Source organism: Ailuropoda melanoleuca, chromosome 2 (genome assembly GCF_002007445.2).
Source record: "Ailuropoda melanoleuca isolate Jingjing chromosome 2, ASM200744v2, whole genome shotgun sequence".
Classification (NCBI taxonomy): domain Eukaryota; kingdom Metazoa; phylum Chordata; class Mammalia; order Carnivora; family Ursidae; genus Ailuropoda; species Ailuropoda melanoleuca.
In genome coordinates, this window is record NC_048219.1 from 187,979,786 (window position 1) to 187,999,086 (window position 19,301).

The 19,301-nt window shown below is 41.2% G+C and overlaps 2 protein-coding genes across 7 annotated transcripts in view; one reads left to right on the plus strand and one right to left on the minus strand.

Moving 5' to 3' along the window:
- The window catches only part of COL4A4 (collagen type IV alpha 4 chain), a 130,190-nt gene extending 120,710 nt beyond the window's left edge, over positions 1-9,480 (minus strand). For 3 of the 6 annotated variants that reach the window (XM_034655283.1, XM_034655282.1, XM_034655279.1), the window contains exon 1: positions 9,063-9,473. The gene's annotated coding sequence lies outside the window, so the exon portion shown is untranslated. Of the gene's footprint in view, positions 1-9,062 lie in introns of all 6 variants that reach the window. The other 3 variants (XM_034655280.1, XM_034655284.1, XM_034655285.1) reach the window with 3 other exon arrangements.
- Positions 9,481-9,577: 97 nt separating this feature from the next.
- Positions 9,578-19,301, plus strand: part of COL4A3 (collagen type IV alpha 3 chain) — a 126,709-nt gene continuing 116,985 nt past the window's right edge. The window contains exon 1 of the mRNA XM_034642590.1: positions 9,578-9,869. Within this exon, the coding sequence (XP_034498481.1) occupies positions 9,783-9,869 (87 nt within the window). The 5' untranslated portion in view covers positions 9,578-9,782. The remainder of the gene's footprint in view (positions 9,870-19,301) is intronic.

Sequence of the window (19,301 nt, forward strand, 5' to 3'; positions counted from 1 at the left end):
CTAGCATAGTGCCTGGCATACTAGCTCAAGAAATGTTTGTTTCCTTCCTTCCTAATTCCCTGTAGGAACAAAAGAGCTCCCATATACAATATATTAGAAAAAGATTAGAAAATTGGGAAATGGAGCAACCCTGGGCAGAGCTCAGAACGAGGGCAAGATTGATCTGAGGAGGCAGGGAGATCTGGGGAAATGAAAAGAAGAAAATGCTACGACAGTCCCTCCTAAAGTACATTCTAAACATGAAAGAAATTATGGAGGGGGTTGAATCTTCAGTTAGCAGACAATCACAGAGTTAACATAAGTTGATTCTGAGAGGACACCAGGAAAAGGTTGGCATTTGGTGTTATCAACTAGAAAGTCAGCTCCTACTGTTTTCACTGCTGCTGCTGCTCTCCCCCACCCCCACCCCACTACACACTGACACACACTCCTCTTAGACCTCCTTCTCTTCTTCTGCCTTCTTCTCCTTCCTCCTCTTCTCCATCATCACCACCGTCACTACCATCCCCATCATAGGAAAGTATAATGAGAGCATCTCCAGAGGGCGGCCTAGGTGCTAAGCACTGCTAAGAGCTTAACACAGATCTGCAACCTTCACAATCACCCCATGAGGTAAGTAACATGATTACTTCCTTTTACAAGTCAGTCACACAAGCAGTAAGAAGCACACCCAGGATTCAAACTCCAAAGCTTTCCCTATTGACCATTACACTACACAGCTTCAAAATTCATGAAAATTCCTGGGTGAGCTTCAGGGATTCGTGTCTGGGAAGAAAACTCTAGCTTCCAATATAGCGGCAGCAAGGACCATCAATTCTGCACTATGATACAAAGACATGCATTTCCTATGAAACCCAGAAAACTTGAATTCTTGGAGGAAGGTATTTATGTTTGGAATCTCAAATCTGGAAACTCCTATAGAATAGCTGGAGATCTTAAAAGGTACCATTTCTAACTAGAATGTAGAGAAGTCAAATATTCAAGCATCTAAGGCAGCTATGTGGACCAAAAAAGGAGACTTTACAAGTGTCCAAATGAACTTGAAAGTTAAACAGAAATACTGAAGTGAGCATGAAATTGGTTCCAAAATAGGAGGAAAGCTTTGTCTTGGTGAGAAGGAGCACAGTATTCATGAAGCTCTTAAGTCTTGTCTGAGGAGAGCTTAACTAGCTCCTTTTCTTCTGGCTGCATTCTTTCCTGCCCAGCATCCATCCGTCTTGCTTCTGGCAGGAGCTGGCTCCTAGAAGCTCAGAATCTCTACCAGGTCTCTCCCCTTGGGCAAGTCCTGGAACAAGACTCCTCTAGGAATGCTTTTGCCACTCTGGAACCTATTAAACACCTCAAGGGCATCCTTCAAACCTGGGCTTCAGAGCTAGGCCATCCCACAGTCTGCTACAGACCATAAGAACAGTGNATTAAACACCTCAAGGGCATCCTTCAAACCTGGGCTTCAGAGCTAGGCCATCCCACAGTCTGCTACAGACCAAAAGAACACATTCAGCATTTCACTGTGGACATTACGCATCAGTAAATAACACTCCAAAGCCAAGATGGTGTGCTGGGTGTTGGATGAGGATGTCATGTGGGCAGAACAGCAAAGACAATTAACAGCTGGAAGTTTCACAAAATCATACAGAATTGTTAAAGTAAGACGGTCTCCCTGTTCTAAAGTTTGAAAATGAGATTTTTTTTTTGAAACTTCAGAAATTAAGGATAGGAAGAGGTCTATATTTTTTACAACAAAAATATCAAGCATATAGAAAATAAAATAATACATAAAATGTTGATTATATATGAAAGTTACAAGATTTGTAAATTCAAATCCACTAAAAATGTAATAATGTTTAGAAATTTGAGGTGATTTTCAGTTAACTTGCATTAACCAAAAAAATTTTTCTGTTATCAATTGCATATATTTTGGTACAACATAAATAAATACCTATGATTTTGTTCATTGAAGAAATATCTATCAATCTCCCATTTGGTATCAAATACCATGCTAGGCACTATAGATATGAAAATGAATTTGATTTACCTGCAGTAATAAAATATTACTGTTAAGCAGATCAGGAAAAGTTAAAGGCATATATTGTAATCACTAAAGTAACCACTAAAAATAATGCAGAAAGATGTAACTAGAAGCCAATGAAAAATTCAAATGGGGTACTAAAAAAATGAATAACGCAAAAGAATGCCCAAAAAAAGGAAAGGGACAAAAAATAGATGAGACAGATAGAAAAGAAATGGAGAAATGGCAGACTTAAATATGGCCATATCAACTACTTTATATGCAAATAGACCAGAAAGTCCTATTAAAAGGCAAAGATTGTCATACCGGATTTAAAAAAGAAAAAAAAAATCAACTATATGCTGTAAGATACCCACTTTAAATAAAAAGATACAAATAGATTGAAAAGAAAGGCTAGGAAAAGATATCCACATAAACGGTATACATAAGAAAGACAGACTGGCTATGCCAATAGCACAGAAAATAGATTTGAATACACAATTATGACCAAAAAAGTTAATATACCAGAAAGCTATAAATATTATAAATATATGGGCTTCATAGCAGAACTTTAAAATACCTGAAGCAAAAACTGAAAAAGTAAAAGAAGAAATAGATAAATACTCAAACATAGTTGGAGACCAATGCTTCTCTAGGTAACTGATAGAACAAGACTGAAAATACCAATCAAGACACAGAAGATCTGAACAACACCATCAACCACTTTGCCCTAATTTATATATATAAAACACTACACCCAACAACTGTAAATTATATATTCTTTTCAAGTGGATGTGCTGTGTTCACCAAGATAGACCATACACTGGACTACAAACCAAGTCTCAGTAGATTTCAAAATACTGAAATCTTGAAGAGAATTGAATTAGAACTCAACCATAAACCATCTAGGAAATTTCCAAGTATTTGGAAATCGACATTCTCCAAATAACCCATCCATCAAGGACAATATTTTGAACTGAATGATAGTGAAACAACATAGCAAAATGTACAGGATACAACTTAGCCAGCCCAGATAAAGAAAATATATCTATAAATGTTCATATTAGGAAAGAAGAAAAGTCTAAAATCAATGATCTACCCCCTATTTAGAAAACTAGGAGAGAAGAATAAATTAATCCTGAAGTAAAAGCTAGGAAATAATAAAGGTAGAAAAGGAGCTCAATAAAAGAGAAGCACTCAAGCAATGCAGAAAAATAAAAGGAACTCTAAGTTGCTTCTTCAGTTTTTTGAAAAGGTAAATAAAATGGATCTACTTGAGAAATTACCAATGTCAGAAATGACAAAGGGGGAAACATTACAGATCTACAGGTACTAAAAAGATCATTACAGAATCTCCTGAACAATTATATACCAACAAATTGGACAATGTATAAAAAATGAACACATTTCATGAAAGATGAATATTATCAAAACTGACACAGGAAGCAATAGAAAATCTGAATAGCCCTATATCATTAAATTCATGATTAATTAATTGAGTCATTCAAAACCTTCTGCAAGGAAAACTCCAGGGTCAGCTGGCTTTACTAGTGAATTCTATCAAATATTTAAGGAAGAAATGATACCAATTCTTCACATAGTCTTACAGAAAATAGAAGAGAGAATGTTGGGCAACTCATTTTACGAGGCTAGTATTACTCAGATACCAAACAGGCAAGGATATTACAAGAAAACTACAGATTAATATCCCTCATGAACAAAGACACAACTCTCCTTAGCACAACATTAGCTAACCAAAACCATATATATGTAAGCTCAAATTATCTAGGATAGCATAAGCTATTCTTTAAAACAACAACAACAAAGTTGGAGAACTTACATACGCTGATTTCAAGACTTGCTCTAAAGGTATAGTAATAAAGACATGTGGTATTAGTGAAAGAAGAGACATGTGCATCAGGGGAACAACAACAAGAAAAGACCCAAATATAGATGATTAATTGGTTTTCTATGAAAGTGTTAGGACGATTCAGTGGAGAAAGAGAAGTCTTTCAGCGAACGGTGCTGGAACAATCGGATATCAATTGATAAAGGAAAATTTAAAATAGATCCGTGCTTCACACCATACTCCTAAATTAACTTAAAATGGATCATTGACTTAAACCGTAAAAATACAACCAAAGAAGAAAACATAGGTGAAATCTTTGTAACCTTAGCATAAGTGAAGATTACTCAGATAACAAGAAAAGCACAAACCAAATAAGAAAATGTTGACAAATTGGGCTTTATTAAAAGAAAAATATCTGCTTTTCAAAAGACACCAATAAAGAAATGAAAAAACAAGCCAGAGCGTGGGAGAAAATATTCATAGTAAATATATCTGGCAAGGATATTGTATCCATAATATATAAATAACTATTATAACTCAACAGTAAGAAGAAAAACAATCAATGCTTTTTTTTTTTAAATGGGGAATAGATTTGAACAGACACCTCACAAAAGAAGTCCTATGAATGGTTAATAAGTACACGAAAAGATATTCAACACCATTAATTATCAGGCAAATTAAGTGCACATTGACATACCACTGTATAACTATTACAAAAAATTAAAAACATTGAGGATACCAAAAGAATGTGCCACAAATATACGGAGGAACTGGAACTCTCATACATTGTCGGGGAGAATGTAGAGTGATACAGCTCCTTTGGAAAATGGTTTCTTTTATAATTCAACATATATCTAGCCGTTTCACTTCTGGGTATATATTCAAGAGCATTGGAAACACGTGTCCACACAAAGCCTTGTACAAAAATATTCACAGCAGCTTTATTTGTAATAGCCCCCAAACTGGAAACAAATCAAACGTCCAACCACTGGTAAACGGCATTTAAAAAGCTGCTATCCATACAATGGAGCTCGACTCAGCAGTAGAAACAAACTGCTGTTACACACAACATGGATGGATCTCAGCATCATTCTGCTGAGTCAAAGAAGCCAGACACAAAAGGGCACATACTGTTTGATTCCATTTATATAAAATTCTAGAAAATGCCAAGTAATCTACAGTGACAGAAAGCAGATCAATGTTTGCCTGGGGACGGGAGTAGAGAGAGATGGACTAGAAAGGGGCAGGAAATGAGAGAAAAGCTCTCTTTCATGATCATGTTGTTGGTTTCACAAAATGAATGCATCGTGAATTGTGTACTTTAAATAGGTACTGTTCTTTGTACAAAAATTACAGCGCAGTAAATTATTTTTTTGTGCTGCATTTATTATGTTAAAAAAAATCACCCTCTGTCCCTGCCTTCAAAGGCCTTGTAACCCAGAAAAGTAACATACAGTACAAAAAGTTGTCCTTTTTGGTCCCAAAAAGTTGATTTGGGACCACCCTATTCTATTCTAAGAAGTGTGAAATTAGCTTTAAAGTAGAAAAAGAAGGGTTTCTGGATGCCTTAAAATAAGCAAGCAGGATGACAGATATGATGGGCATTACTAACATTCGCCAAGGATTTCCAGCTCTCTCTCCAGGCACATGGTAGACTTCATTTCCCCATCACTTACAAAATGAAGTGTGGCCAATGAAATCTGAGTGTATAAGTAGTATGTGTCACCTCTAGGTGGAAACTTCTAGAGCAGCTTCTGATTTGGCACATCCTCTCCTGAGAGGAGATCAGAGAACATGCTGCATGGGAATTTCTAGGAGGTTCCTGAGTGGCTATGACAAGCAGAGCATCCTTCCCTTTCTCACCTCCCCACTCTGTGATGAATATGTAATGTAAATGGGGAGGAAAAAAATCTTGTTACCATAAGCCTCTGGAATTTGGATCGTACTTATAAATGCTCCAAAAGTAATCTGTCCTTTCCCACACAATGTGCAATTTTAGGTGGAACTCTGACAATGTTTTAGAAAATGGGTTTCAGAGAGAACTTGCAGGGAATGAGCTAGAAGGCTACCGTCATCCACAGATGATGAGTGCAGCAGGAGGCCATGTGAATCCTGAGGGAACTGGTGATATCATTCAACCTCATTCATTCAACAATCGTAAAGAACTCCAAAAAGACCCCTGCCATCGTGGCTTCCACTCACATGTAGGGAAGCAAACACTACGCATTTAAGCACTCTGTAGAAAACAGACATGATATTGTGATTATGAAAAAGGAGCAAAATAATAATATCGGGCTTGTCAGAGGCAATGACCACTTCACTTGGTTCAAAACCCTCATCTGCCATCAGTGTAAAAAGTAGAGGGCTCTGTGTCCTTTGTACAGACACAAAGAATCATCCCCACTTTCACTTTACTTTTGCTTTATTAACGGGTGGGGTAACTGGGTGATGGGCATTAAGGAGGGCACGTACTGTGATGAGCACTGGGTGTTACATGCAACTAATGAGTCACTGAACATTATATCAAAAACTAGTGATGTACTAAAAAAATTTTTAAAAGATAAATTTAAAAAAAAACAAAATAAAAATTAAAAAAAAAGAAACAACAGTGGAAAAATCAACTCTCTTGACCCCAAGACCATTTTTTAAAAATCAAGAATTCTGATTTACTGACACCACCTAGTAGGTGCACCAAACATTTTGTGTGTGTGTGACTATTCTTTTTTTTTTTTAACTTAAGTATAGTTGACCTAAAATATTATATTAGTTTCAGGTATACAACATTGTACCAAAGGGAAGGTATGTGTGTGGTGGGGAGGTGAGGAATGGAAAGTGAAAACTGGTTTTTAGACATGCTACTACTCAAAGTTTAATGTGAGGAGGGTCAGCTGGAGAGCTTGGTGAATGCAGGCTCCGATTCAGTGGGTCTGGGGTGGTACCTGAGACTCTGCATTTCTAACCAGCTCTCCAGAATGCCAAACCTACTGTTCTCAGGGATGCCAAGTAGCAAGGCTCTAGATGTCTTAGTAGTTGGTTGATCTCAAGGGAGCTGGTGGGGTATGCTTGGCCATTGCCCCTTTCCTACTGAGCCAAGTTGAGCATCTCCACCTTGTGTCACCATTTCTCCTCAGGTTCACCCTCTTTTCTTTATGCAACTGGAGAATCAGATCCCAAGATACGATTGTTTTGTGAAGACCCTGGGCAGAGGGCCTCTAATGCATTACTGCACTGGATTCCTACAACTCCTAGCAGTGGGTTCTATGACTATACCCATTTTACAGAAGAGAAGAGCCCAGACTAGAGGGGTTAGCTCATACTAGTAAGTGTGGAAAGGATTCAAAATCCAGAAGCTACCCCAGAGACCAAGCTCTTCGCCCCTGCTTCCTCCTTACTGTATTTACATCACAGGGCTCTTTCCTGCTCTGTTGCAGCATCAGAAGGGACTTGCAGTGGACTGCTGCCTCCCAGTTCAAAGTTAATACAAGTTTGACCTTCTGTCAAAATGACTCGGTTTCAGGACAAAACAATTAAAAACCAAAATTGAGAGATCATCTGGAATTCGGCAAAAAGAGCACTAGCATTGAGGGTTTTTTTTTTTTTTTTTCCCTCTAGGAAGTAATGTCAGTTCACAAAATACTATCAGACCTAGAATTCTTGGACACTTCTATTTCATCAACCAAGTACCTGATGTCCTATCTAACAAGAGTGACAGGAGAAGTTTCCATAAGAGCCTTCCCTGTCAACAGGGAGAAGCTATTATGTCCCACACTGCAACATCTGTGTCCTGGGCACACGTAAGTCTTATCAGAGAGTTTAATATATGTCCCTTTGATTTTTCTATAAAGAAGAGGCCCTAATTCAATTTGGCTGACTGAATATGCATGTAAAACAGTTGTTCTCAAACTTGGCTGCACATGGAAATCTCCAGGGAGCTTCACAACACACCTGAGTCCTACCACTGCAAGGTGTGGTGTGATTGGCTCGGGATGAATCGGGTATCGGGTTTTTAGAGGTTCCATGGGAGATTCTAATGCACAGCTACAGTTGACAATTGCTGGCATGAAAAACAGAGGGAAGATACTAAAATTCACTCTCCAGCTCCCCCAAGAAAGAGGGGGGATGTCTTCATTCACTGTCAGGGTTTTGCCTACCTCCACAGCCATGGAAGTCTAATATAGTAACAGACCCTATTCTAATTGCCAGCAACTGGTTCTCCACAATCAGTGACCAAAGCATATATTTCACAAGTGGTGCTTGATGACCAACTACTGCAGATGTCAGCAAACACTGCTTCAAAGCAGGGGTCCTTAAGGTGGAGATGGAATTCAGGTGAACTTGTATGGCAACAAAAACCCTATGTCTCTTTTCACTAACCTTTCCTGGAAGTTCAGCATTTCCTGCAGTTATGAATATAGGCAACAAACTACAATGTAGCTGTTGAGAGGGTTCCCACTGGTGTTTCCGTGTCACACTTTAGTTCTGCTGCCACCACTCCTTTGAGATTACAGGTGTTTGACAGATCTGTTTTTGGATGCAGGTATTTAGTGCCATAATAATGTCGCACATCTGTCACTCTATCATGACTTTAATACTCCGATAACTGTATTCCGGTAACACTGATTCTGATTTAATTTTGTGATTTTTGTGTATTTCATGACAAGATTCTGAAAAGGGGTCTAAATGTTTCCCAGGACCAACGTGGTCAGTGGCACAAGAAAGGGCAGGAGCCCTGCTCTGAATATAGTGCCCTAACAAGCCAGATTCTGCACCTCCACGAAGGGCACTCTCAGGGGGGAGACACCCTGGACACAGTTGGCTTTTGGTTTCCTCTGCATTTCCGCAGATAAGATTTACCCTGAAAAGCCAGTTCAACTCAGCAGAGAATAGGATGGGCTTTCTCTTTCCCCTCAACTGCCTCTTGCTCTTGGCATTCCGGAGTGCCCAGACTGCCACGCTGGTAACTCGAGCCTCCAAATTAATCAAAACACAGCGCCCAGTTCAAGCCCGGGCAGACAAGCCCGGGAGCCAGAGAAGCTCTCCTCTGGTGACCCCGGGACCCCAACTCTCCAGCCCCGCCCGCCACCCCGCGCGCCCCACCCTCAGTTGCCAAGCTTCCTCCACTGCCTGCACGCCCCCGCCCCCCCGCCAACCCCAGACAGGTGCTCGGGGACAGCGGTTGCCGGGACTAGGTGGTGGGCGCCTTACCTCCGGGGACACCCGCTGCGCCGGAAGCCGCCTGGTCACAGCCGGCTCTGCGCCGCACGTCCGGGCTGCGCCGCGTCCAAATCCACGCGCGACGCAGCGCGGTCGCGGCGCTCTGACCGCCAAGTGCGGCGGCTGCGAGTCCGCGGCGGGTTGAGAAGCGGGGAGCGGCGCGATGGCACCGCCGCGGGAGCCCAGAGCAGGCTGGGCCCCTCGAGTGCGGACGCCCGGCGCGCCTCGCGCTTAATCTGGGCACGGCCGCTGGCCACTCCCCCCACCCCGCTCAGCCGCCTCCCCAGCGCACACTCCCAAATTCCCCACCTCCGACCCGCGCCCCCCGGCCCCGCCTAGGCCCCAGGACCTTGGGAGCATCATCTCCCAACCCCTTACCCTGGATCTGCGCCCACCTGTCCCGCAGCGCACAGTATTTTCTCGTCTGCTGGGCACGATGCCCAGGTCGGAGGGACATTGCCTGGTGAGTTGAAGAGGGGGGGAACGAGGGCGGGACCTAAGCCACTTCTTCCCTCCCTTGGAGCCGCAGTCAAAAACCTCAGTGGGGAGGGACGGACGGACGGCTTGGCTGAGCCCTACAAAACCCGCCCTGGGCGGGCTGGCGAGGCGAGCATCACAGCCAGGCTCCCCAACACCCGTCGCGCAAGGGACGCGGTGGCCGCAGAGACTGCGGGTCACTGGACACGCCGGGGCACTGAGCGGGCTCCCACCATGAGCCCGAGGACGGCGCCCAGGCCGCCCGCGCTGCTGCTGCCGCTCCTGCTGGTGCTTCTGGCGGCGGCGCCCACGAGAGGCAAGGTGAGTGTCCCCCCACCCGCGGGGCGCAGTCCTTGAGCCCCTGCCCCGTGCGTGCGTGACTTTGGGCTCCACGCTGGTGCCTGGGCGGGCAGCGTGGGAGTGAGAGCAAGGGGGCATGCCCGGGTAACAGGTGGAATGCGCTGGAGGAAGGCTGGTGGAAGAGGAGAGGAGCAAGCTTGTCTGGTGCCCTCAGAGTCAGGGATACTGGGGAAAGGCCTCCAGAAGTGGATGATAGATAGACGATAGATAGGTAGGTAGATGAGAGATAGATAGATAGATAGATAGATAGATAGATAGATAGATAGATAGATAGATAGATAGATAGATAGACAGACAGACAGACAGACGTAGGTAGGTAATGGCTAGGGATGAGAACACAGGCTACAGAGAAACATGATGTCATATTGGTGAGTCAGAGCAGGCAGCATGGTCTGGCAGAAAGCACAGAGGGCTTCCAGCCCTGACATTTTCTAGCTGTCACTGACACTGAACTCTGACCTCTCTGCGGCTCGGTTTCCCCCTTGTCAAAACTCGCACTTCAGTGTTCCGTCTCTATCATTGGGAAAAGCTAATGCCATTACCGAAAACTTATTAGCACCTTAGAAATAAAACTCATGTTAGGATGAATTAAGCAATCTGTCACTTTGATTTTGATTCATAATTTGAGAGACCCATATTCATTTAAATGCCCTCCATATTTCTTATTCTTTGCAAAGATAAATTGGGTGTCCTCCAAACTATTATAACTCCTAGTTGACTTACTGGATTTGAACTGGTGGGAGTAAAATTGAACTTGTCAGATGCGTCTGTGATTTATACACTTAAAAAGTTAATTTGGGTGATAGTGCAGCATAAGTTTCATTTCCAAAGATGAGCAGTTTTACAATTTCATGATTGAGATTATGACTGAAAGTCGGTAGTCACAGAAGTATGTGTTACAACCATATATAATCTAAGTACTTTTTATTTTAAATTAAGACACGAAAGATGAATCTAAAACCCTCTTTGAGGATCTCTGTACCTCTCCCCATTCCCATCTAAGCAAAGGTCATCCACTCACCACTTCGTGTTTCTTTCTGCACATTTTCGATGCATTTTGGTACACATAAGTAGACCCACAAACAACACATGATTTTGTTGGTGTTTTTTAACATAATTGATACCATGCTATATGCATCCTTTTGCAACCTATGGATCTGTCCATGTTAGTATGTGAGGTACATTCATCTCTTTTTCTTCTTGCCCTATTGTATGATTTTCCAAAATATATGAATATGCCAAAGTCAATTGAACCATCCCCTTGTCAGTTTACATTTAGGTTATTGAGTGTTTTACATCCTAAGGGATTTTGTTATCCATGTAATCTCTTCATGTAGCTGGTTCTAACAAAAATGCACTTTGCAAAGACTAGGAATGCCCAACCCAATATTTCTGGGCATGGTATATTAAACTCATCTGAGTCAGTGTAGAATCTACCATCTTTAATCCAGGAGCAGATAAATACGACAAGCAAAAAACCTAAAGAAAGTATATGTTGTGGAAAGGCCTAGGACAGAAGGCCTGAGCAGGGTTTGCACATCCTTCTAGACTCCAAAGAAAAGGAGAGGTAGGGAAGGGTGAGGAAAGAGGGCTACATAAGGAGGGGTACATGCTCTATGATCATGCAACTTCTAATTATCCCAATTTTTAATTATATTGTCATATTCCCTTATTACTTTTTACATGTAACATTTTTTTTGTCTTGAGTTTGACCAAATCTTGATGACTTCTTGCTGATAATACAGTTAATCCATTTGTATTATTTTTATCATCGCTTGAAGCAAGTTTTTGTTAAAATTGATAAGAATGATCATTTCCATTGCACCTGCTGAATTATATAAAAAGTGTCACTAGAAACCTTGAAATGTGTGTAGAGAAAAGGGATCATAAGTTAACCCGCCACTGGTGGAGAGGGTGCCAGCATGGCTTCCTCCACAGGGTAACTGGCATTGGGCAGGGCACTTGACCTCTCTGAGCCTCAGGCTTCTCATGTGTAAAATGAGGGAGTTGAAAGCCTTGGAGGGGCCAGCAGGTGAGAAAAATGAGTCAGGCTGTGAGGTAGGGACCAGTCTTCAGGACCAACCATTTGTTGGCATTCTAGAATTCAGGCTCAGTAATGCCAGAATGTCTGCTTTCTTCAGGAGAGAAGGGGGGTGGGGTGGGGAATGGGAGGATCCAATTTCCATTAGAAATCTCTCAAACTCTAGATGTTAGCAAATAGGTCAAAACTTTATAAAACACACAGTGGGGTTTTTTTTGTTGTTGTTTTTTGGGTTTTTTGTTGTTGTTTTTTTGTAAAGGGCTGAACAAACACAGGGCCAAATAATGTACACATACAGGCTAAATTTAGCCTTTGGGCCATCATACTATCATCTTGGGGTTGCACTTGTTAAGAACATGTTTTGCTCTCAATTTCTGCAATTGTACTTTAGCAACTTCTCAGCACAGGGGGATAGTAGTGGTGTTGACCCTGCATTCTGAGTTCAGACAGGGTGGAACTGCCCACCTACACAATTTGTTCTGACGTGTCCTGCGTGAAATCCCTCTGTGGCTCCAGGCCGGGCTGCTCAGTGCATCCTCAGGTTTAACGCTGTTCCCAGGCGCAGCTCATCACTTGAAACTGGGAGGCACTCTGCTGTTGCCTCAGGCCATGCATCTGGGCGATGGCTAGAGAGAGCTCCTTCTCTGATAGCCGCAGAAGGCTGAGGTTCTTGGTCTGAGATACTGCTTTTACTTCCTCTTTTTGCCTTCAAATTCCAGACAAAGCAGAAAGGCAGCAAGCAACTCTCAGGAGCTGAGGACCAGCTGCATTGTAGGGAGGATGCTTTCTTGACTGATTTTATTTTTAAATTTTAAAAAGTAAGTTGAATTGGAAAAAACTCACAAGCAAAAAAGTAATGTAACAGTAACGTTAAGTAACATAAAAGTAACGTTTCTCCCTTTAGGGAAAACAGTATTATGAATACAAAAAGTCAGACACACATTCTTTGCCCCCTCTTCTGTGCATGGTTTTGTATTTANGGTCAAAACTTTATAAAACACACAGTGGGGGTTTTTTTGTTGTTGTTTTTTGGGTTTGTTGTTGTTGTTTTTTGTAAAGGGCTGAACAAACACAGGGCCAAATAATGTACACATACAGGCTAAATTTAGCCTTTGGGCCATCATACTATCATCTTGGGGTTGCACTCGTTAAGAACATGTTTTGCTCTCAATTTCTGCAATTGTACTTTAGCAACTTCTCAGCACAGGGGGATAGTAGTGGTGTTGACCCTGCATTCTGAGTTCAGACGGGGTGGAACTGCCCACCTACACAATTTGTTCTGAAGTGTCCTGCGTGAAATCCCTCTGTGGCTCCAGGCCGGGCTGCTCAGTGCATCCTCAGGTTTAACGCTGTTCCCAGGCGCAGCTCATCACTTGAAANCCAGGCCCAGCTCATCACTTGAAACTGGGAGGCACTCTGCTGTTGCCTCAGGCCATGCATCTGGGCGATGGCTAGAGAGAGCTCCTTCTCTGACAGCCGCAGAAGGCTGAGGTTCTTGGTCTGAGATACTGCTTTTACTTCCTCTTTTTGCCTTCAAATTCCAGACAAAGCAGAAAGGCAGCAAGCAACTCTCAGGAGCTGAGGACCAGCTGCATTGTAGGGAGGATGCTTTCTTGACTGATTTTATTTTTAAATTTTAAAAAGTAAGTTGAATTGGAAAAAACTCACAAGCAAAAAAGTAATGTAACAGTAACGTTAAGTAACATAAAAGTAACGTTTCTCCCTTTAGGGAAAACAGTATTATGAATACAAAAAGTCAGACACACATTCTTTGCCCCCTCTTCTGTGCATGGTTTTGTATTTATACGCTGTGTGTGTGTGTGTGTGTGCTAGTCACCATGAAAAATAAATATTATTGTTTTGTGGTCCTTCAAACGTGATAAATGCTTTCACATGAATAGATACCTTTGGAGCCCGCTTGCGTCAATCAGTATGGTTTTGGATTTCATCCGTGTTGACACATATAGACGTGATTCATGCCTATACATATGGTTGTGATAGCTGCTGCAGAGTACCCAGTTATAGAAATAAAGCACGGTTTATTTTTCTGTCCCCCTAAATACAGGAAGTTTGTTTCCATGGTCTTGTTTCAGGAAGTTGGAATGTAACATCTTTGTATAGGGGCCATTGTGACAACTAGATTTTGAATGCCTACGTAGAATTCAAAGAGGGCTATGAGCGAAAGTGTATTTTAAATAATATTAGGAATTACCAAATGGACTCCAGAAGAGTTGCACCAATAATGTGGGAGAGTACCTGTTTCCTACATCCTCAGCAAAATCTGGTGTGTTTAGATGTTCATGGGTACAAAATAGGATCCCGTTTTGGCTAGTGAGTTTGTGGATCTTTTCATGTTTTAATTGGCAGTTTAGATTTACCTCTGGGTGAATCGCATGCACAAGTCTTTGCCTATCGATCTCTTGTGGCCTTGCCCTTTTCATTGCTAATAATTAGGAGTTATTTATGTATTTGGATGCCAAACTTGTGCCAGTTAAGTGTGCAGCAAAGATTTCATTCCATGCTCTGGTTTATCTTTTCATTTACTGGTACCTTAGCATATAATATTTTTTTCACTATACTTTCAAACCTATCCATTTTTTCTTGATATTTTGTGTTTTGTGTCTTGTTAAAATAATCCTTTTTTCCCCCTGAGATAATAAAAATGTTCTCTTACCTTAAAAAAAAAAAGGAAGCTTTACAATTTAATTCTTTTACATGTGGGACTCCTAATCCTGGAATTGTTTTCCTTCTTAGGGGATATGATTTTATCTTTTTCATATAGATGACAAATTGTCCCAACATTATATATTAAACAGTGCATTCTTTCCTTCACTGTTTTGCAGTGTTATATCTGCAAACGTGAGTACCAATCACTCATTCATATATGGGTCTGTTTGTATTCATTTATGGGTCCATTTATTTAGGGCTTTCACTTTTCACTGTGTTTTAGAGTTTTTTGCTTCTTTAATTTATCAGTATTTGATATTTTCAGTACTAATGTAAGTGGGTTTTTTTTTTCAAAATTTAACAGCCTAACTATCAAAAATATAGCAAACTGGTTGAATTTTGTATTTTGACTTTAATTAAGCAACTTTGAATAGTTCAAATTCATTTAAGGCTAAAAACCTTTCCCCCAAATACTGCTTTAACTACATAACACACATTTTAATAAGCACTATTTTAGCATAATTGAGTGCAGAATCCTTTCTAATTGATTTCTTCATCCTATGGGTTATTTAGATACTTATTTCTTAATTTCCAAGCATAGGGAGGTTTTCTAGTTAATCTCTTTTTTACGAAATTATGATAGAGATGATAGTCTGGCTTCAAAGATATATATATATATATGTTATTAAAATTATCTGTGCTCGTGTGTTTCTTATGTATCCTACTCAGTGGGTATTTAATTTGAGAGTCTATATTTTTCATCAAATCTTCAAAATTCTCAGACATCCCCTTTTTATATTTCTCCTTCCCCCCGTCTCTACTCCTGGCATTCTTAGGATGCATCCTGGACCTTCTTGTCTTCTCTCCTAGTTCTCCTATCTTCTTATAGCAGAGACCTTTCATATGCCACTCAGATCCTCTGAGCCCCACCTTGCCCCTGGGCTATGAGCACTGACTTACCCCATCTGCCAGCTTGGCCACAGACTTTGCACATGGAACAGCTTGTGGTTCCTCCAGACTCTATACTCATGGCTCCCTGTTGTCCTTTAGATGTAGGGTATTAACCCCTATGGGGCAAATCTTTGACCCGTGGGTGATGGGAGCCATTGCATAAATTCTCTTCTCCTCACAGAAGAACTGTGGTTAGAAGTGCAGAGGTTCACGGCTCTCCAGGAGACCAATCATCAGCTGGACTTGAGACCAAGGGGTAGCATACCCAGCTTCTGTCCCAGGAGCTGCTTCTCCCATGTCACACCCTGTGAAGCCTCCTCACATCTGTCTTCCAATTTTTAATTCTCTCTTCTGCTGTTTGTAAGTTTCAGTAGATTTTTCACTCTATTATAATTTTCAGTCATGGGAAAGAACTCTGGGTGGAACCATTCAACATGGTTTATAACCCCAGATCTATTCATTACCAACTTTTAAATGTTTTTGTCTCAATTTCTTTATCTTAAAATGGAAGTAAGAAACTGACCTCAGGATTTAATGAGGATTCAGTGGTTTGAGACACATGACACATACTTTACCATGCCTGTCACATAGTAATCATTCAATAAATGTTAACTACTATCATTTTTATTCATTAAATTTTAATTTCAGTGACTATTCTAGAAATCCTTTTTGGAGTCTAAATCTGTCTGGGGTTTGGGTGGGTTTTATTGGGTTTTATGGGGTTTTGGGTTTTTGGTTTTTTTTTTTTTTTTTGGTCTTTTTTTGTAGATTTCCCCTCTATCTTATGCCTTTAATCATTTTACACATACTCATTTTATACCCAATCCCTTTCTGATTCTTTTTCTATGATTTCAAGGTCTGGGTCTGTCCTGTGTCTTCTGTCTATTATCACCCATGGGGAGACCATGTGAATGAAAAGTTTGGGGAAAATAAAAGCCTCCTCTGTCATCACTCAGCCTGCCCCACCCCCTCCATTTCACCTCATTGCTCACAGATTGGGGCTGTTCTGCCCTGGGAGGAAAAAAAGAACAAAGTAGTTCTGTGGCTCCCAGGATAATTTTTCCCATTAGAATAGACTTACGTCCTGATGGTTTGGGAGGATGGGGGGCACCAAACATGTTTCCTTCCGTCTTCTCAGGGCCACCCTCATCCAGGCCCTCCCACTCCCCACTTCCTCCAAATATCCTGACTTCCATTAGATGAGGTAGGGGTCAAGGCCAACAACAGCAAAGCTGCCAGCCCTCTCTCAGTCTCCTCTCCCTCTCTGAAGTTGGCCTTCCTCCTTGAGCATTTCTCTGGGCTTATAGTAGCTAGTTTGCTTTCAGACATGATCCTTGGAAAAACTGAATTAAATGAAATATGTCTTTGCATTTCCCTTATAATATTTGCCCTGTTATGGAGAGCATGGCCGTAACTGTCTAGTGTTAACTACGAGTAAAGATAACTTTGTAAAATATTGCAATTAATGAAAACCCTCAAACCTGTCAATGTACGATTCCAACAACAGGGCCGTCTGATTTGCAAATGCCCTCTGGTCCTTCATCCGTGTGCATCTGGCCATATTCATGCTGTGGCTTTCAGCCAAAAAGCGTCCGTCCACCACAGAGTAAAAGATTTTACAAGATCAGTGAAAACACGTGGTGCCCAGAGCATTTTTGTTCTACAAAGTTTATATCTGGCTCCCGCCTAGCCTTTTTAATCATAACAGACTTTCACTGTAAGTTATTTATTTCACCTCTGTTTTCAGTTTCAGAAAATAAGGAAACTGAGATCATATCAACTACTTAACAGAATACACATTTTCCCTCTCAGCCCTCCCACCGTGGCCTTGACCAGGTACTTAATCCCTCTGAGATGTCTTCATCTCTAAAAATCAGATAAGAAAGCCTCTCACTCTGAGCTCTATGTTTATCTCACAAGGTATCCTCGCTGGCTCTTGTCTTCTGGAATCACCTATGTCAGTCTTCTCAGCCTTCTTGGGATTCTTCGTGCAGCCACCACTAAGGCCTCTGGCTTCAGATACATTTTCTAATCAAGACAGAATGAAAGTATATTGGCTTTATTATTTTCCACTTTACATGCTTTATAAGTTCAGATAATGAACATCGGTGTCCACATGATGCAAGAGAAAAATGTGAGCCATACCGATGAGCCACATATGTCTCAGTAACTGCATTAAAAAATAAAAAGAAACAGGTAAAATTAACTTGAATATATTTCACTTATCCCAATGCATCCATAATTTTATCATTTCAACATGTAATCACTAGCAAAAACACTAGTAGATATTTTACAATCTTTTTTTCATATTAAGTTTTCAAAATCTGGTATCTATTTGGCCTTTCTAGAACATCTTACTTCAGAGTATCTACATTTCAAGTGTCTGTCACTACATGTGGCTATCATCCTCGATAGTGCAGACCCACACACGTCGTATCCAGGTATGACAGGGGATACAGTCCATAAAGTCACATCTCTGAATGGAACAAATTTTGTTTGCTGATTTGCCATAGGAAATAAACACATCGTCAAAATGACAAACCTCAATTAAAGACAAGTCAGCATGGATTGTGTCTAAGTATGTGTGCAACTTTTTCTCCAGAAAGTTAAGATAATTGACCTTGGCTACAATGCTTAAAGCTGCACAGATCACTTGGTACACTTTTAGTCATATTGCTCCAGTATCAAAATATGAGCGAGTTGTGTACCTGAGGGTTGAAAGAACATCACCAAACAGAACATCTGGCAAAACAAAAGGAGAAAAGGAGAAATATATTGGAAACCAACTTGCCTTTCATCTTAGACTATAAACTAAGTTATCACTATAACTTAGCCAGGTAAGAGGTTTAGTGTTCCTTTAAGCAAGTTATTCCAAAAGAATCTCTGCTTTTCTTATCTATAAATGATGGTACCTTATTTATTTATCTATATATTTTTTTGGAGTTCTGTTTGGTTTTATTTATTTGTTTCTTTTTTTTAACATTCTATTTATTTATTTGAAACACGGAGAGAGAGAGCACACAAGCAGGGGGAGCAGCAGGCAGAGGGAGAGGGAGAAGCAGGCTCCCTGCGAAGCAGGGAACCTGATGCAGGACTCGATCCCAGGACCCTGGGATCAGGACCTGAGCCCAAGGCAGACACTTAACTGACTGAGCCACCCAGGTGCCCCCATGGTACCATACCTATTGCAGATAAAGTACTCAACAGGACCCACAGCTCTTATTGTCTAGCTACAATTATTTTATTATTATCATTATTCAAATCAGGAAGGAGATAATAGGATAGAGACATCGGCATGGGGACTAGGTACTGGGATTCACTGATGAACAGTCTGCATCCCTGGCCATGGTGGAGTTGGGTGTCCAGGGGAACAGGGGAGAGAGACAGCAGCTGAGTAAACAAACGTATAACCATAGGCTGGGATAACTTCTAGGAGAGAATAACGTGGTGATGGAGAAGGAGAAGGAGAACATTTACCTTAGCTAGAGGTTGTTGGGGAAAACCTTTCTGAGGAACTGGCTCACGGCCTCACATGGAGACTGAGGAATGTGATTCAGGCCAAGGCCTCTCAAGAGTGGAGACAGGTGAGATTTTATGGCTCCTCGGTTGTCAAGGAATAAAACCAAGACCAACAGAAGTTTTAGAAAAAGAAAAAGGAAATGCTCAGTTTATGTGCTCACCATTAGGGGATACATATGGGGGGTATTTTGCTAGTGGTGAGGCAGGGGATGGGA